This window comes from Apiospora hydei (genome assembly GCF_038363865.1).
Source record: "Apiospora hydei strain CBS 114990 chromosome Unknown utg000002l_segment0_segment0, whole genome shotgun sequence".
Lineage (NCBI taxonomy): Eukaryota > Fungi > Ascomycota > Sordariomycetes > Amphisphaeriales > Apiosporaceae > Apiospora > Apiospora hydei.
In genome coordinates, this window is record NW_027117361.1 from 1,661,713 (window position 1) to 1,688,422 (window position 26,710).

At 52.8% G+C, this 26,710-nt stretch overlaps 6 protein-coding genes across 6 annotated transcripts; 2 read left to right on the forward strand and 4 right to left on the reverse strand.

Moving 5' to 3' along the window:
* Positions 1-289: 289 nt before the first annotated feature.
* Positions 290-1,823, reverse strand: PG997_000519 (uncharacterized protein; the record flags this gene model as incomplete). The annotated part of the gene is made up of 4 exons (XM_066804834.1): positions 290-960; positions 996-1,246; positions 1,337-1,520; positions 1,601-1,823. The coding sequence occupies 4 exons, from the start codon at positions 1,821-1,823 to the stop codon at positions 290-292; spliced, it is 1,329 nt and encodes a 442-aa protein (XP_066674607.1).
* A 1,691-nt stretch (positions 1,824-3,514) lies between these two features.
* Positions 3,515-4,944, forward strand: PG997_000520 (DNA repair protein RAD57; the record flags this gene model as incomplete). The annotated part of the gene is made up of 2 exons (XM_066804835.1): positions 3,515-4,404; positions 4,473-4,944. 2 exons carry the CDS (start codon positions 3,515-3,517, stop codon positions 4,942-4,944), a joined length of 1,362 nt encoding a protein of 453 aa, XP_066674608.1.
* Positions 4,945-5,392: 448 nt separating this feature from the next.
* Positions 5,393-8,854, reverse strand: PG997_000521 (DNA-directed RNA polymerase III subunit RPC2; the record flags this gene model as incomplete). Its single annotated transcript, XM_066804836.1, has 1 exon — positions 5,393-8,854. The coding sequence occupies one exon, from the start codon at positions 8,852-8,854 to the stop codon at positions 5,393-5,395; it is 3,462 nt and encodes a 1,153-aa protein (XP_066674609.1).
* Positions 8,855-15,473: 6,619 nt separating this feature from the next.
* On the forward strand, positions 15,474-20,139 carry PG997_000522 (ARM repeat-containing protein; the record flags this gene model as incomplete). Its single annotated transcript, XM_066804837.1, has 6 exons — positions 15,474-15,719; positions 16,007-16,461; positions 17,306-17,489; positions 17,882-18,256; positions 18,309-18,843; positions 18,884-20,139. 6 exons carry the CDS (start codon positions 15,474-15,476, stop codon positions 20,137-20,139), a joined length of 3,051 nt encoding a protein of 1,016 aa, XP_066674610.1.
* A 3,117-nt stretch (positions 20,140-23,256) lies between these two features.
* On the reverse strand, positions 23,257-24,451 carry PG997_000523 (60S ribosomal protein eL15). Its single transcript, XM_066804838.1, has 4 exons — positions 24,331-24,451; positions 24,160-24,251; positions 23,737-23,893; positions 23,257-23,669 (listed from the first exon to the last, which is right to left on the reverse strand). Exons 2-4 carry the CDS (start codon positions 24,244-24,246, stop codon positions 23,302-23,304), a joined length of 612 nt encoding a protein of 203 aa, XP_066674611.1. The 5' UTR covers positions 24,247-24,251; positions 24,331-24,451; the 3' UTR covers positions 23,257-23,301.
* A 406-nt stretch (positions 24,452-24,857) lies between these two features.
* Positions 24,858-25,848, reverse strand: PG997_000524 (uncharacterized protein; the record flags this gene model as incomplete). Its single annotated transcript, XM_066804839.1, has 4 exons — positions 24,858-25,392; positions 25,445-25,591; positions 25,647-25,743; positions 25,797-25,848. 4 exons carry the CDS (start codon positions 25,846-25,848, stop codon positions 24,858-24,860), a joined length of 831 nt encoding a protein of 276 aa, XP_066674612.1.
* Between the last annotated feature and the right edge of the window lie 862 nt (positions 25,849-26,710).

Below are 26,710 nucleotides of genomic sequence, written 5' to 3' on the forward strand. Positions count from 1 at the left end.
AAAGACATTACAGCCTGAGCGTCATCGAGTATGACATATCAGGGGCTCTGTAGATACGGAGATATACTGTATGGCAAATATAGACATATCCTCGGAAGGGTGCATCATCATCCAGAAAGTCAACCCCTATCACCCAACCAACCCTTCCCTTGACATGACAGAAGCCCAGATGAGGGACGGAAACCCAATGCAAATGGGGAAAAAAAACCCGGCAACCAATCGCCACGCTTGTTTGTCCTCCTGGCTCGGCCGCCCACCTGCCCCTCGGCCCCTATCTTCTCACCCAAGACTATTGCATCTCATGGAACTGCCCACGATGATTTGAATGCGGACCGTAGTTGCCCACCGCATCACCACCAGCCTCGTGCACCGTCGTCGGCACATTCGGGCCGCTGCCGTTATTACCGGCATACTGGTACGCACCGCCCATGGTACTGCCGCCAGTGTGATGCGGATGTATGGAGGAGACGTCGGTCATGGTCGGCGACGAAGGCTGCATACTCTGGCGGTTGTTGTGCTCGATGCCGGGCGAGGTCGTGGGGCTCGGCGGCGTCATCACGTTGGCGTAGGCTTGGGGCTTCATGTCACCCCCGGGCGCGGCGTAGGCATAAGGGGGTGCTTGCTGGTGCTGCGGGGGCGGGGACTGGGTTGGGGAGGGGTACTGTTGTTGTGGCGGCGGCTGTTGTTGTTGGTCGTAGGCCGGGTTGTAGACGGATTGGTGGCCAGCCATTGCGCCGCCGGCTGCGGGAGGAGCACCGCCGGGTCCGTTGTTGGGACCTCCTGGTTGCTGCTGAACCATTTGCGGAGGGTAACCGCCGTTGGCGGCGGCGGCGGCATTCCGCTGCTTCTTCTTGTTGTTGTGGCGGATGATGAAGAAGAGGGCTAGCGCGACGATGACGAGGATGGCGACGCCGCCCACGACGCCGCCAACAATGGCACCCACGGGGGTCGACGAGCCCCCTTGTTGTTATCCGTATTGTTGTTCTTGTTGTTGCCTGGTGATGGAGTGGCGGTGACCGTGGTGGGCGAGTCCCCTCCGCCGAATAGGCCGTCTTCGTGCGACACCGAGGGGTCGGCGCTGGTGGTGACGGTCAGGACCAGGGGGGAAAAGGTGCGGCCGTCGTCCTCCCCTATCCACGTCGTCAACATCTGCTTGGCGGTCGAGTAGCGACTGGTCATGCAGTAGTAGTCCTCGATGCCATTGAAGAACGTAGCCGTTCCGCAGTATGGTGTCGCTGACTTTGAGCTGTGAGGCAAGTACATTAGTTCATACTTGTTGTTGGCAAGACCTTGGGTTACGATGGGTCTCTCGAGGGAGTAAAGAGGAAGAACTTACCATTTGACGGTATAGGGGTCGTTCTGACACGAGATGCCGCAGCTCGACGTTGCAAGTTTCGCATAGTCTACACAGCCGAGCCGGAAGCCGCAGGTGGCGCTGTTGCAGCAGGCGACGGCACCGATGTTTGAATACGTCAAGAAGGCGCACTGGGCCTGGACATTGTTACAGGTATAAGCACTCGCTGGGAGGAGTGTCAGTGAATAATACTATCCTGGTAAAGTTGGAAGAAAAGGGGAGGATAGGATAGGACGGTGTACATACCCAGGTATCCGCTAACGTAACCACATGTGTTGTCGGGTCCTACCAGCACCGTCTGGGCTTCCTGTCTCTTCACCAACTCGTGAAGACTAGGCGGGGCCGTGATTTGGGCGAAGTCGAAAGTTACCGATGGTAGAGAGACATCTGTCGGCGCAGCTACCATCCGCTCAACGGCGATGGCTTCTACTACTGCCCCGAGGGCAATGTAGAGGAGAAGTCTTGCCATGACTAATGAAACTACTTCTGCGAGATATCGGTTGTAGTCAAGCAGCAATGTCTTCCAGCTGGATCGTGAATTGCCAGTCTAATAGTACGACCACAAGGGGAAACCGAGGATCGGAATAACGTCCAAGCAGGCGGTGAATCCCAGAGATTAAAAGACCAAAGAGGTCCTAACAGCAACATACGACCCGAGGGAGAGGAGTCGTGCGTCTTTCTTATTAGGCCGCCGTTGCCCTCCTTCCCCCTCCTCAGCCGTTCCTATACCGGTCCCCTTCCCTTGATCCATCGTATTTGATCGCCAAGACCCTGGGCCAGACAAGCAGCAAAAGGCGGCAAGGCGCATTCTTGCTCGTCCAGTCAAGCTGGGGGAGATGGGGACCGGATGGCCCGTTTCTTTTCAGCCTTGGGATGGGGTTCATTTCCTGAACAGCAAGCCCGCTGTAGCTGAAAGCAGAATAGATGATTCGCCGCCAGCAGGCCAGACGACATTAGGTCGCACATGGGTGCAGCACAGCTGAAGGAGCTAGAGCGGAATTGGTCCGCTAAGAGCCAGCCACAAGGTGACGGCGTTTGTTTTTCTGTTTCTTGGCTGGACCATCTTTCGACCCTTCCTTCAACCCTTCCCCCTTACCAGACCGAGGGCCTGAGTCATGCTGCGGACAATCAATGTTGTCTCTGGAGGTTGGCAAATGGGGTTGTGGTTGGTATGGGGTCGCCTATGCAAAATGCCTACCTCTGCGTAGCTCCTTGGCAGAGTAGCGTTGTGCGCAACAGCATCACGAGACTCGGAGCGACGGCATGCAACGGGATGGAACCGTCCATTGCATATATATTGATTGACAAGAACGCCACAGATTCTGGGCTTCGGGCTCAGCGGGTAGTCTTTGGTGGCTTTACGGCTTATTAGAGCTGATATTGACACCGGAAGGGCGAGAACGCCGCAAAGCCGCCTTGCTTCTTTCTTTGATGCTCAGCTGGGGCCTGCCACCAGCTCGTAAAGCACAACAGCTGCCCCTGGCCATATGCATCACGGGAGAAGCAAAACAAAGAGGTGATATCTGAAGAAACCCAACAACACTGGAACTATGCCGAAAAAAGAAAATAGCTGGGTGAGAACGCTGGAACCACGTCGACTGAGTCCAGGGTCAGCAACATGATGCCTCCAAGCTTAAACCTAAAGATTCGCTTAAAGGATCCAATCAAGGAAAGGTGTTGGACCGCGAGTGTGAGTGGAATCAGTGTATACTTGCGCGAAGCCTGGCTGGTAGAAATAGAGACCCAAAGACCGTACGAGACGACAATGTTTGGCGGGGAGGATTCCGCGCTGAAGCAAGACATTTGATGCCCAGCAGAGGAGGGACGACAGGATATAGTGGAGACGGGCTGAATCAACGGTGGTGCTACTTCTGCTGCTACAGCTGCGATGCCCCGCTAAAAGCTCAAGCATGTAGGCCCGTACTTTCTATTTTCAGGCACTCCCTTCGCTGAACCCAAACGACCCCCACTAAGGCTAAGGAACGACACTGAAAGAAGGTTTGTTCTAGCTCGAGCATCTGCCACAAGTCGCGTTCTGCGTGAAACCCCATCCCCGGTACTGTACCCAGACATCCCCCCGTTGGAAAGTCTGCCCTCCCCAAAGTAGGGAACCAATATCAAAACAAAGGAGGCCGCAAGGCTGGGCAAACCGATGCCTCCATGACAGATCTGTCGCGCGTCCTGCCGGGATTTCCCACAGCCCAGTATGCCGGTCTGTTGCCCGCACTGGAGAACAACAAGGTCACCACCGCCGAGCTGCTTACCCTCGACATCGCCGACCTGGGCAAGCGCACCAAACTCCCCCTCCTGGATCTCAAGAGGCTGTGCAATGCCGTCCTGGAAGCCCTCCATGTTGATCTGGGCGTCTCGGAGAAGCAGCCAGACAAGCCCAGCGCCCTGAAGCAGACTGCGTCTGACCTGGCTCAGCGCTGGAGCACCATCAGCACCCTCGATGAGTCTCTCGACCAAGCTCTGGGCGGAGGTGTCCCGACCGGCTATGTCACAGAAATCGTCGGCGAGAGCGGAGCCGGGAAGACGCAGTTCTTGTTGACGATGCTCCTCGCCGTCCAGCTCCCACCGCCCCACGGGCTCGGCCGGCCGGCCCTCTACATATCCACCGAGGCGCCGCTTTCCACCACACGACTGGCGCAGATGCTCAGGAGGAACCCCTTCTTCAAAGACCTGGACAAGAAGCCCACCCTGGACCGCATCATGAGCACCGCGACCCCGGACCTCGAGTCGCAAGAGCACATCCTGCAGTACCAGGTCCCCGTCCAGGTGGAGCGCCACAACGTCGGCCTGATCGTCCTCGACTCGGTCGCCGCCAACTACCGCGCCGAGTACGAGCGCGGCGGCAGCCTCGGCTCTAACATGGCCGCGCGCTCCGCCGACCTCATCCGCATGGGCCACCTCCTGCACGACCTCGCGCGCCGCCACAACCTAGCCGTCGTCGTCGCCAACCAGGTCATGGACCGCATCCCCTCCTCCCACAGCGGCGGCGGGACCCCGGGCCTCTTCGCTATTAAGAGCAGCGTCGCCGCCACCCCCAAGTCCCCGCTCCCCGCTGCTCCTGCCGCTGCCCCGTCTTCTACCCCCAACATCCAACAAATGCCCCAAGACAGCCCCCTCGCCTCGCGCTCCCGCGGGCCCTGGCAGCCCCGCCGGGCGCCGAACCCACGAGCAGCCTCGCCGACATGGTAGGCGTGCGCTCCAGCATGCCCGAGCCGCCGCCCGAGGACCCGCCCGCGCCCGCCAGCCTGCTGCTCGACCACCAGAACCGCTGGGTGACGGGCTGGGGCGACGACCCGTACGCGGATCCCAACCACTTCAAGACGCCGACGCTGGGCCTTGTCTGGTCCACCCAGATCGCCTCCCGCATCGCCCTGCTCAAGCGGCCCGTCTACGGCCGCAAGGAGATCATCGAGGACGAGGACCTGCCGGGCGGCGGCGTCGCGCTGCGCAACTGGCGCCGCTGGATGAAGGTCGTCTTTGCGCCGCATGTGCCGGGCACCGGGCAGGGGCTGGACGGGGCGGTGGAGTTTGAGGTTAATATGGGTGGGTTGAAGAGTATTGAGAAGGATAAGGAGTAGGTAGCCATCAACTAGAAATTTAAGGATCCGGCTTTGGTAAATCGGTTGGGGTGAATAATGTGGCTCGGTTGGCTCTCCTGGATGTCTCCATACACCTGCACTTTCCGCGAAACTATGAGTATGTTTCGTAACGATAATGTTTATCACCCTACAGCTTCAGTGTTCTGTAAAATTTAGGGTTCTTTTTCTTGTTTTCTCCGCTTGTGTATCACTCTGCTCTGCCATGGATATTCAGATACGTCATATATACAAAAGAGCACCGCATAGAAGTCATGAACACTTGCGTAATTTGTCTTTCATAATTGTCGCAACTTGAGTATAATCTACACACACAAAGACAAACGCCATGCCATTATGCCAACAGGCCATCCTGCCTAAAAAACGCCTAGAGATGCAACAACGCTCCTTTCCGCCACTCACTCACCCCCCTTTACTGCACCGGTCTATACTAATTGGTCGGATGCGGGAACTCGTCCTCGAGCTGCAGACGCACGCCCACGTTCATGCTGATAAGCTCCTGAATGAGCAGCTTGGCGGCGTACGGCATCGTCATCTTGGCCACCTCCCGACTGGTGCGGCACGTGCTGCAGTAGCCGCGGTAGCCGAACAGACCGCACTTCTGGCAGATGTCGACGTCGGTGCCGTCGGACGAGATCATCAGGCGCTCGAGTAGAAGCTGGGAGGCGCCGTACGCAATCAGACAATCACGCTCCATTTCTCCGAGACGCAGTCCACCGTCGCGGGAACGACCCTCGGTCGGCTGGCGCGTTAGGATGGCGCGAGGGCCCCGGGATCGCGAGTGCATCTTATCTTGGACCATATGCTTCAGGCGCTGGTAGTAGATCGGGCCATTGAAAATGTAGGCCTGGAGCGGCTCGCCAGTGATGCCCGATGTGAAGTAGTCCTTGCCCTCCCAGGAGAAACCGGCCTCGACCAGGTTCCGGCTCATCTCCTCCAGCGGATGCGAGCGGAAGGCATCGCCGTATCCAAAGTCCTTGCGGCCCCGGACGATGGAGGCCTTGCCCGTGAGGCATTCGAGGAGCTTGCCGACTGTCATACGCGACGGGAAACCGTGAGGGTTCATGATGATATCGGGAACCAGGCCCTTGTCGGAGAACGGCATGTCCTCCTGGTCAACAATGATACCAACAACACCTTTCTGTCCGTGACGAGATGAGAACTTATCGCCAAGCTCGGGGCGTCTTGTTTGCCTTGTCTGAATCTTGATCAAGTGGGTGTCCTTGTCAGTCTGTGTCACCATGACCTTGTCGATGTAGGCAGGGTCATGAAGTTTATACGAGACGGGGCTCTCCTTGTACTCGTCGCTTCTCCTCTCCATACCAACACCCGGGTTCGTCTCAACGGGTGTCTCTTTCTTTAGCATGACGTTACCCGCCTCTACTCTCCAGCCTACATCGGCTACTCCGTCCTTAGAGAGAGCAATGTGTTTTCCTGCAGCCTGGGATGGGTCTCGGTCGCCAATTCTTTCACGGCTGCCGTTGTTGTACTTTTGCAGCTCGGTACTGTATTTCCTGAAGACTTGGCATCGTCCAAAGCCCCGATCACACGATGCCTTGTTCAAGACAAGGGCATCTTCAATATCGTAACCGGAGAAGGACATGACAACAACAGTAGCGTTGTGACCTGCTGGGAGCTTGTCATAGTGAATAAGCTCAATGGTTTTCGAGATAACCATTGGGCGTTGAGGGTATACGAGTGTGTACAGTAAAGTGTCGATACGGTTAAATTGGTTGTAAGCAATGGCTCCAATGGCTTGCTTACCCATAGCACACTGGTAAGTGTTACGTGGAGATTGGTTGTGATGCGGGAAGGGAATCAACCCGGCCACGGCTCCAAGAATGGTAAAGGGCTCGATCTCCACATGTGTATGAGCTTTCGTGATGTCCTTCTCATATAGAGCTACCAGGGCATCGTTCTCTTCGTTGACATCCAGGTATTCCACGATACCCTTGGTAAGGAAATCATCGAACGTGACTTTTCCGGCCTGCAAGAGCCTCAAATGACTTGCTTGAATCTTTGCCTTTCCATTCTTCACAATAATGTAAGGCCGACAGATTCGACCTTCGTCTGTGGCAATATGCACCGCAGCCAGATTGTTGTTGACATTGATACCAACGAAGGGCGATACCCAACCTCGGCGGCGCATGGTTCGGAACTTGTTTGCGAATTGCTTAGGGAATCGAGTCATGGCGAAAGGTGTACCGTTGATGTAAATGACATAAGCACCCGGGGCATGCATCTCGGCGCCAGAGAAACACCGCAACGGCTCGATACTAGCGTCGAGCGTAAACACCCATCGCTTGACCGGTTCCTCCTCAATGTTGGTGGTGATATGTGTCATGAGAGCCAAGTTCTTGACCAGACCACAAGCCTCTCCTTCGGGGGTATCGGACGTACACAACATGCCCCATTGAGAGGGTTGAAGTGCTCGGGGTCCGGAAACCTTTCGAGTCTTCTCAAACTGACTGCTAATTCGCGTCATCATTCCGAGTGCACTGATATAACTGAGACGGCTCAAGACGTGTGTGACACCAGCCCTTTCCATCTTGAATCGCTTGACACTCCAGTTGCCCGTTTGGATCGCGCGGTTCATGCCCTCGCTAATATGTCGACCGTTTGCGATGATGGGACCTAGGGGGTCATAACTGGCCCTGTTGTTCTTCTTCAAGACGTTGTCTGCGGCGAACTTCAGGTCCGTGAGGTACTTCTTGAACAAATCTTCAAACAGGAGAGACAGCATCTGTCCTGCTAACTCCAGACGCTTGTTACCGACGAAATCTCTGTCGTCCACGAGTTTGGGGTTGTAGTATGCCATAAGAACACGCCGCGTCATGAGCGCAACGTATACGGCCTTCGGGTAGAAGTCGAGACCCTCCACCGGGATATGAGCAATAATGATGTTCGCCAAGGCGTCCAATCCCTCTTCTACATGACTTCTGCGTGCCTGAGGTGCTCCAGCTCCGGGCTTGCCCCTTCCGCCCATCTTCGTCCGCGCACCAATGTAATCGAGAGCTTGCTGTTGAGTGAAGACGCCCACTTTGGAAGCCTCCTCGAAATTGACAACAAAGTCGTCCTGGAATCTGCCGTCGGAGCCAGCAACCAGTTGCATAATCTCGAAATCTGACAAACCTCCCAGAGCCTTCAGGATAATGATGATGGGGACAGGCTCGACGAGAACGTTGTGGTTCAGTACAAGCCGGTCCTTGCGCAGAATAACATACGTCTTCGATTTACGTTCATGGGTAGAACTTGTGACAGATGCTTGGATGATGTTGTTCTTCTCGTCTGCTTCCACGATGACTCGGTTCTTGCTGAGCTGTTCTTGCACGAGAATTACCTTTTCTGTGCCTCCGACGATGAAGTAACCGCCCGGGTCCAGCGGGCACTCGTTCAAGCGCTCCATCTCGGCATTGTTGGCGCCGTAGAGATAGCATTTGTTGCTCCGAAGCATGACGGGAATCCGGCAAAGCTCCAGGTTCCTCTGAATAACTCGCTTCTTCTCACGGAAGAAAGCCACATCGACAAGAACCTTGGCAGAATAGGTCATGTCGCGCAGTCGGCACTCCATGGGGCTGATCTCATTCCTTGGCTGGGGACCCTCATTGAAGCCTGGACGATCAGGCTTGGTGACGCGAATGTCCAGGAACTCGATGAAAAACGACGAGTTGGCATCGCTCCTGACTGTGCGGTTGGCCTTGAGAATCTCCTTGATCTCGTGGTCGACGAAGAAGTTGTACGAGTCGATGTGCTGCTTGACCAGACCCTTGACCTTCAAGAATGCAGGCAAAAGCTGCATCTTGTCATCGACGGTCGAGATGGGGTCGGTGAGCTTCTTGCCATTGTAGAATGGCTCCAGCAGAGCCTCGAATCCATCGTCGATGTGCGGCATCTTGAGTGCTGGTGAAGGTATCACTCATACCCAGATTGACTTGATGGCCTGGCTTGGATTTTTTTCGGCATTAAAAATCTCGAGGCTAAATAAAGATGACTCCGTCCTGTCGTTGGCCACCATTGGGCAGCTTAGCCATCGTCGTTGAAAGGTGGGGGCTCCTACAGGGTGTTCCTGCCAAGGGCCGCAGGTACTTAACGTACCCTCGGAATGTGAGTGGCAGCTGCATCAGACAAACGAAAAGCATTCAATTCTGAGAAGCCCTCACAATATTGAATTTGGACTTGCCATAGCCTTCCCAAGCCTTTCACATTTGGGATGTGCGACATACTGACTTGCTTGCACGTCCTTGACCACAGGTACTTCAGACCTTGTGCAGGCTCACGACTGCCCCTCCAAAAATAAGCTCTTTCTCTATCCGTCAAGCTTGCGCACGGATCAACGCGATAAAGGTGGCATCGATAAGAGACCTACAGATAGAGGCAACATCGACCTCCGTGATAGGTAAAGCATCACTTACTTGGACTATATAAATCCGCCTATGGATGGGATCAACTTGAAAAGAATGCCTCATTGGTTTTTACGCGCCGTTGGACACGTCAAAGTGTGGCTTTGGTAGGAGCAGTGGTGGTAGCTACATGTGTGTAGTTGGTTGCCAATGGAACAGTTGAAAGACATCGGGAGCAGCTGCAAACCAAGTTTTGTAGATATATAATAGTACTTTTCAATACTTGCACTGTAAATTGGACTAGAGAGGAATCATGTTGGCGATACGAATAGGAAAAGGTCCGTGTAGAACCTATCTGATCCAACTCGTACAGTCTTGAAACGCGCCACCCACCTGAATCACTGCGGCTCTATCCCCTACTGTCTATTGGGGCGAACGAAATACATCACGTTTGGCTTGCGATTTTGAAAAGATATATGCTGGCACTCGGACCGAGAGGGAATCTCCCGCCGACTTCGAAGCCATCCGTGATTGCCATTATAGTGACTTAGTCTTGGTGAGGCCAACCCGGTCTCATATGACCAGGTTTCGTATAAGCCTGATGGCAGTCATCCCATCAAGCACTTACATCTGAACTATATAGGTTGCATCGCGGGTCCATTTGGACTTATTAACCTGATAGGACTGCTATTGTGACTACGAATGCTGCTGCCCCAAAAGCCAATGCAGTGTTTAGTAAGTCCATTGGCTTAGCCTGCCCGCTGATTCGCATGTTCTGCGCTTCCCATAAGAGTAATTCGAAGACTGCGCGTGAAGCCTTCACGATCATTACCAGCCCAACACAAAGATACATAGACACGCACTACATATTGACCTACTCCACATGTTTCAGACTAATATTGCCCAGTTGCCCTGTTTCGCAAAAAGGAAACTGTTCACGAGGCTCTGCGGCCTATATTAGGGGCATATCAGTTAAGGTGGTATGTGATTAGTCACTTTCGGCAGGTAAGAGCGGTCTAGGTATACCCAACTCACTAACTAATCCGAAGCTACTTCAGCCTGAACAGTTGGAAACAAGGCATCGTATCTTACGATACATGGCAAGCCTGAGTATCCAAAGCTACTTGGGATGCTGGGGGCATTCGTCTCTCACAGTCCTACACCCAGGAAAGGGCTTGGCTGGGTATAGCGAGTCGAGTGGAAAATAGCCTCACCCGGTATAATAGTAATCCCTAACCGTATACTACCAACCAACTTTGCATACGTAAGCTGTCTATAATAGGGACCCGGGAATCCTGTACATATGTATGATAACCCCATCGTATGTATGTACGAGGCCAAATCGAGCAATGCAGTCGAAGCCCTAACGTCTCCCCTGCAGGCAGCACCGTCTCCATGCCCTCCATGCCACACTTGCTGGATCCATTTCCAACAATGTGTGCCTGCAGGTGCAAAAAATTTGTGGTGTTAGAAACGCACGTTTGCCCACCCATTGAATGGGGACTTGGGACCTTTCAGCGTTGAAGTAACCCCGGCGCTAGAGATCCTTGGGCGCCTGGCACTGGGCTCCGTGCCATGCTGGCTGCTCGATCGGAATACCCACCTGATTCACTAGATGTATGTACGTACGGTCCTCACCTGTTCACGAGCCGGTCGGCGTGGATACCACTCTTTCTCCCGAACACTGTTCCTTGAATCATCCGTCTTTCGTCATCGTATCGAGTATGTATGCGAGCATGATGCGCCAGCCGTGCCGGCCAGCCTTCCGGAGTCGCAACTAAGGAAGGGCCACACATAAGTAGAATAGACGCTCTCTGAGCTGGCAATGCATGCGATGCAGGAGAATCACATATAAAACCCTCCCCAGAGCAACATGCAATACATACCCAGGCGCCTCATACATTCCAGAACCGTGTGGAATCGAAGACTTGCCCTGCAGCTAGGCGTCATATCTCGACACACTGCATGATGAGGCAAGGGAAAGAGGGGGGCGGGGACCGGAGCGGATACCGTGGACGGAGTAATTCAGGGTCTCGACTCACTGCACGATCGTGGGAACGTTTTCTTACCAATCTAAAAATGAAAAAGCATGCAAGAAGTCGGGCGGCACGCGGTTAGAGGCTAGTACGAGGGGTAGTCCAGTCGTTTTGCAGTCTGACAGAGTTCCCATTCCCGACTTTGTTGGAGCAACACGCCTCCCCATGCTCTCTCTGCGTCGTCGGCGATGCCCCGCCTCCAGCATGCATTGATATATGCGCTGCAAGCCACCGATGCTCGTTCCCAGTTTCCATGCAATCGAATGCATCCAGCATGTGTGTGACTTCTGGGCAGGGCAAGGCGAGTTGAAGACGACGACGCAAGGCAGAAAACGGTGTCTGATTCGGTTCAAAAGTCGGTGAATGAGGCGAGGGATCTGAAAGACAGGACTTCCTTGATATCACCAATTGCAAATGATTGATGAAACCTGCAGGTTGAGAGAGTGCCGCGAAAGCCTTGCCGCCGATGATGAGGGGCTGCGAGACCGATCTCTCCGCCATATGGAGTTATGCGAAGCAGCAATCCTCTTTTTCCTTCTTTTTTCTTTCTCAACGTTTAGGCTAACGATCATCCGACCACTGACAGATACATAGTCCCCCATTGCCCAAGCCTAGCTAGCCGTAGGCGCGCATGTGGAATACCCTCGACCCAGCATGGCGATTAGATAGCGCGAACGGCTACTTCCACCTACTTACTACTAGACTCTTGTCAGACACCACGTTTCTCTTCAACGATGCACAAAGTGCAAAAAGGCAAATTCCCCGTGGTGGCGTTAAGGATCAACGGCCTTCTCAATGGTCATCGTCGGGAGATGGGGGGAGATGTGTGCTAGTGAAAGTGGCAAGTAGCGGTGGTGAAGCGAAAAAGGAAGCAAGGTCAGCCCCGGCGTCGTGGGCGTTTTGCGCCGAGGTGTTGGGTGGTGTTGGGTGGTGGTGATATTTCGTACGAGTGAGCCGCCGCATCTCGAATCGGGTTGCATGGATTTACCACCATTTGCAGCCGCGCTAAGCCATTTGACTTCGAGGCGGTATTTCGGCTCGACGCGAAACTTTGGGGCGGCCGAAGGACCCTTTGCTTTGAGAGGTCCCGCTAGCCCACATGGAGCGCGAAGGTGGCATGGAAATTGAGATGATGTTGCTGCCGCGCCGGTGGTCGAGCCGACAGAATCGTCCGGTCAAGCGAGGGACCATCCATTGCCCATTGACCCATGACACACAATTATCCCGCCCGCCCTAGGATGCTAGGCCGGGCTAGCTATAGCTGCCCCTCGTTTCGGTTTCTAGGCTGCGCTCTGGAAATGAGAATGAGATGATGGATGATCTTACCTGCTTACCTCTGCGTGCCCTTCGAAATGACGTCCTCAAGCGCATATCGGAAGTCAGTCCATCTGGCACTCTGTTAACCCTGCCCATTTTCTTCTTTCTTTTCGGGTGGCTTTTTATTTCTTCTTTTTTCCGAGCAAGCATCCCCATGCTTGACCTAGATATGTTCTCTATGCCGGAGGAAAGCCATGCTCGTATTTTTACTGCACACGGATATATGGTGATCCCGCTGTATGTAGCTTCGATTACACGTTAGACGAGATCAACACCAATCAACGTGCTATCTCAGAATGAGAGAGAACATCGAAGCACCGAAGAAAGCACCTGAGATGAGATGCCGAGCCGAGATGTTACCTTAGGCACCGCGTATAACATGTGTAGACGCCCACTCAAACGGCCCATTCGAGTTAGAGCGCTGAGGTCCAGTCGGCCTACGACGTCTGGACGGCCCCTCATTCGCAAACGACGTTCCGAGCAAGGGTGACATGCTGTCCAACCACAGCATTTCATGCCTACATCCATCTCCGGGCTCCTGCAGGGCATCTTTGTGGGGTTAAGGATTAAGGGCCTTCTTGTTGCAGTGACCTGACATTAGAAGATGCTGACAGCAGAGGAATCTGCATAGAAGCAGCAGCTGGGGGAGCGCGACGTTTCGGGCCATCCCAATCTCCCCTTCCAGCCCCTCCTCGGCGCGAACGAGGTTGTTGCACACTTGGTTCTGGTGGTGGTCCGGCCCTACGTACTTAGGTATGTAAGCACGATGTAGCCGATGATCAACCCTCGATCATGCTCCGTGTGTCTGCCCAGATCCCAGGTGGTGATAGCCGTATGAGAACCAAACGAGGTTGATCAATGTAAGTCATGGATGGGGTTACTTGCGTTATCCCGTCTTTGCTAGCTCTTAGGGTCCCCGCACTAGTCTGCTGCGGATTGTCACTTGGACCGCGAATCGGCCAAGGCTTAGGAGGTAGTGGGAAGCCCACAGTTCGGACCAGTCCCGTCTCGTTGCTAGGTTGCTGCTCACCGCTCCTCTCTCTCTCCCTCCCTCCCTCTCTCTGGGTTTTTCCTCAACTTGGTACATAGCTCATTGTGCTCGTGGTGGTGTTGAGGGGCTTTGCACGCTGCTGGCATCCCATGGGTTTGAATTGTGGAGTTTCCGTCTTGACTTTTGAGACCGTTGGGCATGACTGCAAGAAAACAAAGAAGAGAAAGAAAAAACAGTCATTCGTGATTGGCTACGAGTCGATGGTGCAGCACTGCGCAAGTAAAACCGGTCTACACCTACCTTGCCTATACAATGTATTTCATGTAGACAACCTCGTATGCCGTACTAAATATATCCGTGAGGGAGGTCAAGTTAGGCTATCTACATACGTGCACCGGCCTACTTACTACAGTCGGCATTCGTAAACCGTCACACACACACACATTGATAGACTCCGACCCGGCGACGTCGCCTGCAGTTGTCTCATTCAAGATATGTCTGACTGAGGGCTAGTCGAGTGTTAGTTAGTTAGGTAATAAAAGAGAGGTATGTATGCACATGTAGTTTGGGCTGATAGTCTGAGAAACGCGGCTTTACCAGTCATCTGGTTCTTAGGTTCGGTGTTGCCAAAGTCAAATCGAAGCCTGCCTTGCCTGGAAGCAGAGATGACTTGAGCTTATTATTCAGGACATGTTCCACATCCACACGCGCGCTGAGCAGGGTAACGAATGAACGAACGAACGACGTGACTGGAAAGGGGACCGAATCGATTAAAGATCGAGTAACCCCTCCACGAACTACTACTAGATCCATGCCTGTGCCAGTCCAGTCTGCCTCTATCTAAAGTCGACGGTGTACGTAACGTCCCCGGCCAGGGTGCTAATACTGGCACGCGCGAGATCTTCCTCACTCTCTTCCTTCATCCTCTGGAGCTGGAGTCACTCACCTCTCTGGAGTTTGTGTGTGCGGTTTTTAGACCCAGGTCCACGAACCAGGATCAGGAAGGTAACGAGCCACCGGCCAACCTGTGCTGTGGCCCCCCAAGTCCCAGGCCAGTCCCATCGGCTCCCCGACAGGGGGTCATTTTCTGGGTTACTCTTGTTCCTGCTTCAACCCCCCAAAGGCCAAAAGAAGCACTACCACTGCCACCACCACAACCACCACCATCCATAGCGGTTTGATCTTGGTCTGGCTTTCGCTTCGCTTCGCAACTTGCTCTCTTTCCTCGTCCACAACCCACATTCATTTTGTTGGCCAATCTTCTTGCTGTCGCTCCCTGTGTAGGGAAGCGTTTTTATTGCTATAGTTCCTCATTCTTCTCAAAGGTAAGCAATGAAATTCCCCCGTCTCGTCTCGCCTCGTCTGGCCCCTTCGTTAGCCCGCCCGGAGCATCTGCCTCCACCTCCAGTCAGTCCCCTTGGCGACAGTTGACTCGTCTTGTATGTGTGTGCGTGCGATTGAGGCACCACTGCAGATGGGCGCACACAGATAGAGAGGAGATACATTTGCCCCAGCCATCAGTCCGATAGAAGCCCAGCGCAAAAGTCCTTTGTCGTTGCGCTTCAATCTACTCCGTCGCTTCAGAGAGACAGAGTCTTGTCCCCGTTGTCGTGGTGATTGTTTCTGCCGAAGACACACAAGACCGCTTGTCGCGCCGCCTGTCTCTGGCTATGTCTGACTTGGGCCTTTGATGACCAACGGACGGACCAAATGCTGACCACCAACCCGCGATCCTGTAGTTTATAGAACGGCGACAGGCCTGTCCAGCTCTGTACGAACACCCCGATTGTTGTAACAACAGTACGAAAACAATAAACCCCCACAAGAATGATGGACGATTACCGATTCCGCGCCCAGCAGCAGCAGCAGCAGCCGGCGCCCCGAAACGAAGCGACAATGAATTCGCTTATGTCCCCGCCGAGGAATGGCGCCCGCATGCCTCAGCAGCATGTACCGAGCCAAGATCATCGCACCTCGTTGCCCCGTCGGTTCACTACCGACTCGGGGCGTGTACCAACACTGTCCTCAATAAACACCCAGCGTCCCCCTGAGCCGCAGGAATATCCCACTGCTGTGAGTGCGACCCTGCTCCCCCGCCGGCCATCTCCGTTACTTGTCTAGCCCTGCTGGGTTGTCCTCCGAGGATGTCTCAATATTGAAATATATGTCTTGCGCTTGTGGAACTCGTGGCTGACTTCTTGCCCACCCAGACCCAGTATAAAGCCCAATTGGTATGACACCTGCCTCTGAAGTCCGCTTTGCCTGATTCCCGGTCAAGCTTGCTAGAGCTTCTGGCCTGCACACTTGGGGTTGATTCGCTTTTCTGTGGCGCAAGAAGCATTGCTGACTGAATGTTGCAGCTGGAGAAGAAGAAGCTCGAATATGAGAAGATCGTGGAGCAGAGGCGGCGCTTCGAAGCCGAGATGCAGAAACTTGCCGCGCAGCAGCGTCTAGAGGAGATGGAGTTGTTGCGGATGCAGGAAGATCTGGGCCGTGGTGGTGCTTTAACAGGCCACTTATCCGAGCCGACGACACCACCCGAGTATCGCGAAACCTCGTCTGGATTCCCTACCATGTTCTCTCGTCCGAACAGATATTCGACTTCGAGCTTGGTCTCTCCGCAGACCATGTTCAACCAGCGTGGCAGGTCTGGCTCCCAGCTGACTTCGCCCCAATCGTCGGTCATGCCATCTCGGTTTGGCTTCGATGATCAGATTCCTTCCAGATCAGTTCCAGGATCTCGGCGCAACAGTGACGACGATGAGAAGGAAGAGGCTCTTCGTCAGGACCCTACCAGCCACCGATCCACGAATGCGTATGTATTTTGCTTGTCTCCCCCTTCGAATGTGTCTTGTTTGTTCTTTGGAAGTGTTGTTATTGTGCTTGGTGGATGTGCTTGAACCTATCAAGGTCATCCGGCACCTTTCTGAATTCGAGTGAATCACCCAAGTATCATCTCTTGCCTAGCGGATTTTGGGACAAACCTCTGTCTGCATCACATTGAATGCCAGGTCTCCTAAGCATATGTTTAGTGCATTGTTTTGAGCCTTTCTTCCTTCCTTCCTCTGCTGCTTCCCCGCATTCACACATATCCCACCCTTTATTCGTAACGGGAGACTCATCTCGTCAAGCTGAGTTCAGCCAACACTTGATTGTAGAAGATCTTCTTTTCCCTGCAACTTGAAGATTGATTGTTGCGGTTGAACGCGCGGAAAAGGATATTCTATTCCATCAGGTAATCCCAATCTCTGCACATCCAGTCCTTCAACCTACCTCCTATCCTAAATCATATCTTGCCTGAGGAAAAGCTTCTGTATGCGCAAGCACATGAGAACTTCCACTATCAAATCGTTCAGACCAGCTTGCCTTGGTTTCTGAGTCGGAATACAACCTAGCAAAGTACGGTCACTTGTCCCGCACTTTGACTTTCTTTACTTCATGGTAGTATTGAATGTTGCATTCCCAGGCTTGAGCCAACAATAATCCTCCTTCCTCTACAAAGTTCGGCGATACCTAACCTACCCTTACCTGTCCGACTTGGGTATCCATTTGTCCAGTTGGCATCGACCTGGTCTTTTCGCTGTCTTACTCCCCCAAACATTTGCAGCTCGAGACCTGTTATCATAACTTATCTTCTTGTACTGACTGACATTGGGCAGACTCAACCGCTACTCGATGCCTGTTACGAGAAGAGGAAATCTCTACGACAACATCGACCAGACCAACGCTGCAGGCTTTCTCTTCCGAGACGACGATTCCGGAATGGAGGCTACATACACAGCTGTCGACACTGGCGACAACGGCTTCCCCAAGCTGTACACACAGAAGCCAAACCCCAACCGAGTAAGTGCCATGTTCCTCGAATCTGATTTATTTGTCTATTTTTTATCGTTATCGATTTCCCCTACCTGGGTTCTGAGGCTTTCGACGCGCTGTAAGAATCGCGTTTGTTGATTGTCTGCTGGAGGAACAATGCTTTATTCATGATACCAAACCGACATCCCCTCTCCTCTTTCCCAAACCCCCAATAAGCCAGAGAGAAGAAGAAAAACAATCAACTCCTCACACGCGACCAAAAGCCTCTTTTGCCTTACTTCACTCAAGGGAAAAAAAACACAGCTGGAATTCCTCTGGAATGCAATTGCAAAAGGTGTTTTTGGGACTTGCAATCTCCAACCTTTCTTACTCTGGCGCACATCTGCAATTTTCCCCTTACTAATTGTCACCCCGCCTAGCTCTCGGCCTCTTCTGTTGCTGTCGATCTTTCTGCACTTGAGACCGCCAACGGCTGGAACAAGATGCCTTCTATGCACCGACACCAACAGAGCTTGTCACAGCTCAGTTCCACTCAGATGAACTCGAATGATAATGGTCAGGGTGGAGAGGGTTCTGATGCTAAGAACATTGGTGCTCGATCTGGTTTCCGCCATTCGCTGGATCTGAAGAACCACAACATGGATATGGGCTATTACAAGGATGCTGTCGCTGAGGCCACGGCTTCATCTGCTGCTCCTCTCATGTCCCCTCCCGCAGCCCAGGTTTTGACGACGCCTCCCAAACTGCAGACCTCGTTCTCTGCAAACGACATCCCCACCGTCAAGAACCCCCTCGTCTGCTGTCACACCTGGGTTCAACAACAATGCGAACGCACACGCACAGCAGCACTTCCATAACCACAATGCCAGTATCGGCCGCATCCCGCCTGGCGCCTATTCCAAGCGCCACAGTCGTGAGCTTTCTGGTGACAGTGGTCACATTGCAGTCACCCAGTCTGCTACCTTCCCGTCGATTGGATCGGCTCTTCATGCCAATGCACCATCCTTTGGACCTCCTGCAACTCAGGCTCAACTGCAGTCCACCCCATCCTCTGCTTCTGTCTCCTCCCCAGGTTCTTCCATGGGCTCTTATCCTTCATTCTTCCCAGGCGGATACAACCCCGCCAGCCCCAATGGTCCCAACGGCCCTAATGCTCACCACGGCCCTCATGGTTCCAATGGTCCCCATGGCCACAATGGCCCTGGCTACAACATGAACATGCTCACGATGGGTATGAACAATATGAATATGAACGGATACCCGGGCCAGGCGTATACTGGCTATGCCCCCATGTACCAGTCTGGTCCTACCAACAATCGTGACTCGCAGCAGCGTGTCATCAATCAGCGTCGTGCTGTGGACAATGAAGGCAAGTACCCCCGTTGGCGCTTTTTAGGTTTACCCAACTAACATTTCTATAGCCATGTCCCGCTTCAACAACTTGACGCTCGATGACCTTGTTGGAGAGATCTTCGCCTTGTGCAAGGATCAGCATGGCTGCCGCTTCCTCCAGAAGCAGCTGGAGAACCGGAACCCGGGTGAGATCCGTCAGATCTGGCGCGAGACCAGCCCTCATGTTACTGAGTTGATGATGGATCCCTTTGGCAACTACCTCTGCCAGAAACTCTTAGAGTACTGCACTGATGACGAGCGCACTACCCTCATCCAAAATGCCTCTGCTCAAATGGTTCGCATTGCCCTGAACCAGCACGGTACTCGAGCTCTTCAGAAGATGATTGAGTTTGTTTCAATCCCCGAGCATGTGCAGCTCATCGTCAACGCTCTTCGCTACCAGGTGGTTGACCTTATCCAAGATCTGAACGGTAACCATGTCATCCAGAAGTGTCTTAACAAGCTCTCTGCGGAAGACGCCCAGTTCATCTTTGATGCTGTTGGCAACCACTGCATCGATGTCGGCACTCACCGTCATGGCTGCTGCGTTCTTCAGCGCTGCATTGACCATGCTTCTGGCGACCAGAAGAGTTGGCTAGTCGCACGTATTACCGACAATGCCCTCCGCCTTGTACAAGATCCGTTCGGTAACTACGTGGTTCAGTATATCATCGACCTCAACGAGCCATCTTTCACTGAACCCCTTGTCCGCCAGTTCGGCACGAAGATTGGCATGCTATCCCGACACAAGTTCAGCTCTAACGTCATCGAGAAGTGCCTGCGCTGCGCTTCGGAGCCTTCCCGGGACAACATGTGCCAAGAGATGCTGAACTCGGGAGAGATGGAGAAGATGTTGCGGGATTCCTTCGGCAATTACGTGGTACAGACTGCCCTTGAGCATGCCACTCCTCAGATGAAGCACAACCTTGTCGAGTCCATCCGCCCTATTCTGCCTGGCATCCGATCTACTCCCTACGGCCGCCGCCTGCAAGCCAAGATCCAAGCTCACGACGCCCGCAGCGGATCAAACCCAAGCAGCGGCCAGACCACGCCTGCCGACCAGACGGGTGGACAAATCTCGCTCCGCGCTGCCCGTACTATGGGTAACGGCACTATGCCTTCCGGCGGTTACGCCAACGGCATGAATGGCGCTCGGGGCCAGGCTGCTTACCCTGCGGGCAGTGCCCTCACGGTACCTCCTCCTCAGCCTCCCCGTCTGAACCAGGGCTTTACCTATCCAGGTGCTTCCATGCAGACTGGTAACGGTGATGGCCACTTCTTCTGAGGTCTTTTCTTTTGCAAATTGCCGCCACCCAGCTTGTAATGGTATGGTGCGAGGGACGAATGGGGGCGGCATGTATCCTGGCGGCTCTTCCCGGCTGTCCTTGCGGTTTTCTATTTGGCTTAGGCGAAGCACGAACGAAATGTCTTCCACGAATCTGACGACTTTTCCTTGTTGTTCTTCTACAGACGACACCCGAACTTAACCTGGCATTCGACTCTATCTCGACACTTGACATAGTCGACGAGCATTCCACTAGCACCCACCGTTCCCTGGGTTGCTCTGTACACTACACGCTCGTTGGCACCAAACTTATCATCCCCTTGGATTTCTGCCGGTCTTGGCTGAGGAACGTTCGTGACTTGGGGCAACCAAGAACGATACCAGCATCCATACCCAGATCTCCCAAGGCCTGTATCCGTGTATCAGGATCGCGGGCGACAAATTCGCCCAGCATAGATTTTCCTAGCAGCTTTTTTCTTCCTTTTCTTTACATTGTCTTTTCTGGTTCGGATGTACTTGGCACTACGCATGATCTCCGAATCCCGACGTGTTCATGAACGTCATCACGATGGTTCACAACGACGAGGACTCGAGGGCAACCCTTATGGTAGCTTGCTACCCACTCCTGTTATGCCAGCTGCCGCCGGCAGCATTATGGGCAGGCGAGGGAGATCCATTGCGCTTCTTCTCTTCTTCATTTACGGGTGGCGTTAGTACACTCACCGGAACTTCAGCCATCAACACTTCTCAGCAACGCAAGCACCTTATCCCCCTCAACCTACAGTATCCTCATGGCATTCGAGGAATGAGAGATACGGCATAGACACAACCCCGGGAGGATCCTTGTCAAGCAAGCAAGTGGCTGAGCTTTTTCGTTAGCTCTCAGAACAATGGGATACCCTCAGCAAAGGAGATGCGCGCAGAAGAAACTCTTTTTTTTCGGGGAGGCAGAAAGCGATTGACATATCCCCAAGATATATTCTCTCTTGTTGTTCATTACGGAAACTAAGGATTGCGAATTCTTTTTCTCTTTTCTCTTCTTACGGTGTGACGATCTGCACCCCAAAGCTTCATGGGAGCGTTTGGTTGCGCGACTCCTGACGAGAAATTTGCACATGAAACTGGGGCAAAATGATCTTTGGCATCGAGGGGAAGGTGCCATATTGCGTGTACTTTGCAGATAGATTGCCCTAATAAAGGCTTATGACATAAACTTCTTCGACTCTGCTTGCTTTTGTGACACGACACCTAATGAACACCCATAAATCATGTTGTGTATTTGGAAAGGGACATACCTTTCGTATCAGGATGAGACGAATATCAACATTGCTGGTAGGTGTAATCCAGTCCATGAGGCAGCATTTCCACGTGGAGCAGTGATTTACATCAACGTCCAGGCATATGGTCTTGAGTGCAAGTGTCCGTCTGACACAAGCATGCACACAGCAATAGACGATGGCCCAATAGTGAATCGTCATTTTTTGTTTCAGGGTCCATTCCTCGTGGCACCTAGCAAGATTGAGGAATGGCTGCCTTCTGAACTGTCGAGTGTGGTGGATGATGCTTGCATACGACCTTTCCCTCCAGCAGCATACTTACACATGTACGCTGGCTGCCCTGAACCATTGACTAATTCTCTTTGCTTCTACGGTGCAGCTATCTCAGCAAGGGGCTGCTGGGTTAGAAATTGTCGCTTTGGGCATTTTTGCTGGTAAACAACAACCACATCAGGAGAGCAGCCAGCCAGTTGGGTTTCTGTGCATCAATAATCTGCTGGAAGCAGTATATTATTTTTTGGTAAAAACATGTGGAATATGGAACAGCACCATTGACTGCCCTGGACTGCCTTACCTTTATGAGATAGGTCGGACTCCTAGGTCAAGAAACCAGGAGACGACGCCCCACGTTGGCCAGTACAGGCCATATACATGATCAAAACCCCTCTAAACAGCTTGCTGGACTCTTCTTGTATGTGCTAGTCCATCTCTCTGTACTGTACTGGTCTGGCCAGGTGGATGGCGGCAGGACTTGCTTCCAAAGCATTTGTCTCTACTCTTCCTCTACGGGCGGCAAAGAAGTGGTGCCGGTGTCGTGTGATGATACCATTCTTCTCTTCGCCCATGAGGTAAAACTTGCCCTAACTCCGGCCTCTACCTCTCTCTACCTTTCAGTAAAGAACGCCCAATGATATAACATATCAGTGAAGAGACTTCCCCGCTCCTCAAAAACACATAGAATCTACCCCAGTGTGGGAAAAGACGAAGACAATAGAGAGAAAGAGAGGAGACCAGAAGAACCACTGTTGGATCCGAGGTGGCTGTGATTGGCGGGAAGGGAACCGAAAACAAAAAAACCAATCTCACCAAGTGCAGTCCGCATGCCCAGAGAATGCTAGCTTCGAGTTCCTCTCCATCTTCCTGGGGACTAGCAAGGTGTAACAAGTATGGGGTCTACAAGGGATGAAGACACCCTACTGCGAGAGGCTGTGCGAAACAGTAAGGCTCCATATTGTTCTATAGGAACAAAGTAGAACGGGAAAGGGTTACTTCAGTATCACCGCCAGGTCACACGTCGAACCAACCCACGTATCCCCTTGATGGCGACAGCGCTGCCCCCTTCATTTCATGATGTCTACCAATGGTGGTATATTTATTGGTACCGTGGCATAATGTTTATCCTACTGGGTATGATGCCTGATTAAACAAACAACTAGGCCTGTCGATTATCCCGATGCGGAAAGTACCTACCTTCAGGCAGCGTTGTCGCCGTCAAGGGGATAAGAACGAACATCAAGGATTGATCTAGAATTGAGATGCCAGTACCATTGATACCGAGGTGGACATGGGCTTTTCACACGACGGGACATATCAGGAGGACCAAGACATGCCAAAAGAGGCTCACATGGGAGACGAGAAGAAGTAGCGGCTACTTAGGGATTTTTAGAATCTCATTATCATTGTCACAATACGCCATGTAGAAAACCCATTTTTGGTGCTGCTGATCAAATGCTTTTCGTCATTGTCAGCTACCTGATATAGACCAGCCGAGCTTTTCCCCAGCCGGTTGCATGCCCAATGAACCGTTCCATGAAGCATAACCACACTCCATCGCAAAACGATGCCCAGATCAATCGCCCCCCTTTCACCAGGAGTGACGCGGCGTTTAACGGTATCGCCAGAGAGACATGGTGTTGTGGCGCTTCCAGGTCTTTCTGCGGCCAGCCTTGGTCTTGTTGTAGCGGTGGCCCTTGTTGAGACCACGCGACTTCTTGCCGGTGGCGGTGAGACCACGAGCCTCGCGGTGCTTGTGGACGGGGTTGACGATCCAGTTGATGCGGGGATCTTGGCGGATGGCCTTGTGCTGGGGGTCGACCAGGATGATCTCGAAGTACTTGTAGGTCGAGTCCTGGTTGATCCAGTAGGAGTTCAGGACGCGCAAGTTGGCGCAGCGGCGGCCGACACGCTCCTCGGCGGTGGCCTTCAGGGAGCGCTGGTACTTCAGCTGGTTAACACCCTGGTTGGTGGGCTTGCCTGCAGAGGGAATTAGTAGCTGATAGCATGCCAAGTGGGGATCTCCCTAGAGGCAGGAAAGACGAACCGTAGGTGGCACCCTTGGGCACGGGTCGCTTGCGACCACCACGTCGGACGCGGACGCGGTAGATGACATAGCCCTGCTTGGCCTTGTAGCCGAGACGGCGGGCCTTGTCGGGGCGCGAAGGGCGGGAAGCGCGGTGAATGACATTCAACTGACGGAGCTATATTGATGCAGTCTCAGCAAATGTTCAACGACTGTATAGCAAAGACACAGGTGTCCCGATCTGTGGCCAAGCCCACAAAAAAAAGAGGCAAATTTTCATTTGCAGCTTCTTCGAGGGCCGGCGAGATGCGGGACAACACAGGCGTCCACATGATCATCCAGTGATCCATCCAATCGAAATGTCATTGAATGCATATGTTTGTTCGTGTGTGTGCCGTGTCGCTTGGTGGACTGGAGAAACGGGCGGTTGGGTGTTCAACATACTTCCCAGCAGCGGACTCGGAGGAGGAATCGCAGGACATCCGACTGCTTCTTCTTCTGAAGCTCTTCGACGTACTTGAGGGCACCCATCTTGGCTGTTTGGTTGTTGTCGTGTCAGCAAGATCAAAGGCCGGCTATGTTGATCGAGAAAGGAATGTGTCGTCAAGAACGTACCAGGTTGGAGATTGTGGCCTGCAAAATTGGATGGTCGTGTGTCGTTTTTGGTTGTTCACAAGTGGGAAGAGAGGTGGGAGGATTTCTCGAGAAAAAGCATACCAATTTCTCAATGGGGCACACAAATTGGGTTGTGGGTGAGAAAAATGAGGGTCTAAGCTCAGATTGGCCTAGCTTGGCTTATCGTCTGGCCCGGGTGCACTTCCCCACTTTCCTCTCTACCCTCCAAACTTCACTACCTGCGCACCTGCGATCACCTCGGCCAGGACCGTCTTGGCATCAATGGACTTGGAGCACTTAGGTAATCAGCACCAGGACATGTACTACTGTACTGTATATCATCTGCGTGTAGGACATGGACATCCATTGGCAACAGCATGTTGATGTTGCTCGTAAAGATGAGCAAGGCTCTGTATCCTCTCTTTCTTGATCACTGCTACTTGCTAACCGAAGTGTGTCTACATAGTCCAGTTCAATTGCCTGGGATAGCCAATAGATAGTTCACTCACTTGCCAAATTACCCTCTATCATTGCATCCTTCGTGTATCAGAGATACCACCATGGCCAGCCGTCACATGGCCATCCGCATCAGCTTTCCCGAGGGCCGAATTCACGAGGCTTCGGAAGTGTTCAAACTGTTGGACAGCAGCTGGCCCCCAGCAGTCTTCGGGCTTCGTCTGCTGACGGCCTTGGAACATGCTTGCCGCCTTCTTTGAGTGTTCTCCTGCCTCGTCATTGTCCAAATCCGATGGTGAAAAGGTTCCGGGGGCGAGGTAGTTCGCTGCAAGCATCCCAGCGTGTTCTCGTCCCTTGGTGAGCACCTCCTTCACGTCTCTTCTGTCCTTCTTCCACGTCGCCAAGATCGACGTGTCGACTGCCTTTCCCTTGAGGGCCTTTTCGGTTTCCTTGTGCCATTCCAGCAGACGAGCGCTGGATTCGAGGGCATCCTGCGCCTGTTGGAAGAAGGCGTCTCCCTCCTTCCGAGAGTCATCAAGTCGGAGGGATGTCGCGATCTCGTAGGCGCTCTCGACGATCGGGTCCGTCTCTGATGCGCCAGGTTGGCTGTCAAAGGGGTCAGACCGTGCCTTCGCACAAATGTACTAGGTCCACTTACAGTGATTCAACCTGTTCCTCCAGGGATACCTGGTACTTTTTTGTGTCCTTTTGAATGATGTCGAAGAATATGTCCATTTCCCTCGCGTAATACAGGCCTTCATTCTTCTGGAGAGTTTCAATCCATTCTGTCCATTTCTTTGGATCACTGCGATGCAGTCAGTGGTGGCGCCTTTGTCTATTTGTCCGTCCATATCACTCACATCCGATCTTCGGTTTTGGGCTCGACTTTGTTGCGCTTGGTAGAGGGTCTTGGCTCGCTGCGACTTCCCCGAGCAGGTACGAAGTCCTTGTCTTGCTCTGAACATGGCTCTCAGTATGTTGGCAAGCCAAGGAGGAGTAGGCAAACTGACCGTTGGGTTCATCCCCAGCAGACTTTCTCTTCAGTGCTCGTTTGGGTGGCATGGTTCAATGGATGCACGGGCTTTCGTACGATAGATGAACCAAGTACCGGTGTGCATCACAGGATATCGAGAACGACGGTATTACGAAAGAGATGAGAAGCGGGCGGAACAAGGAAGTCAACTGCTAAGTCCCATCTGTTGTTCCACGGCGTGTCTGGCAAGGAGGTTTGAAACCCGGGAACCGAATGGAAAATAGACGTGAACAGGTTCTTGCCTCATGTGTAACCGTCAGACCGTCAATTGCCTGATTACCTTAGGTACTTACTTAGCAAATGGAGAGATGCAAGATGCAAACTAGGAAGTCACGGCCACGTACTTGGAAAGACTTGAACCCACTTACAAAATCGTGACTTCCCTCTTTACTTCACTTGGTATGTACATCAATAACAGAACTTCACTGTAAAAACTTGGGCCCTGGAATAACGGGGCTGCCATTGGGCATTGGACCACGTATTCTGAGAAGAAGAAGGGAAAATACCGTATATAAGTACGTATGTCGCGAGAGTCAATATGACCTCGAGTCTTTGGCTGCCGGGTTGATACATGTGTAGTCCTTTGATTATGTAAAGTACGATAGCTAACTAGATTTATATCAAACTGGACCAATGTGCAATGAGCAGGTAGCCCAATTTCAATGATTCAAGAACAGGAATGTCCTATCTGTCAAAAGCTACACGTACTTACATCTCCACAGTATATGCGATATCATGCATTTGGATGAAATCGCCACATTGAGACGTATTGCATGTATCTCATCATCAACAGCACGAGCAGGAGACCACATTTATTTAGGAAGCACGATTTGATTATTCAGATTCCTCCAAGAGAAGCCACTGACCCATGTCGTCAACTTTTCACTATCT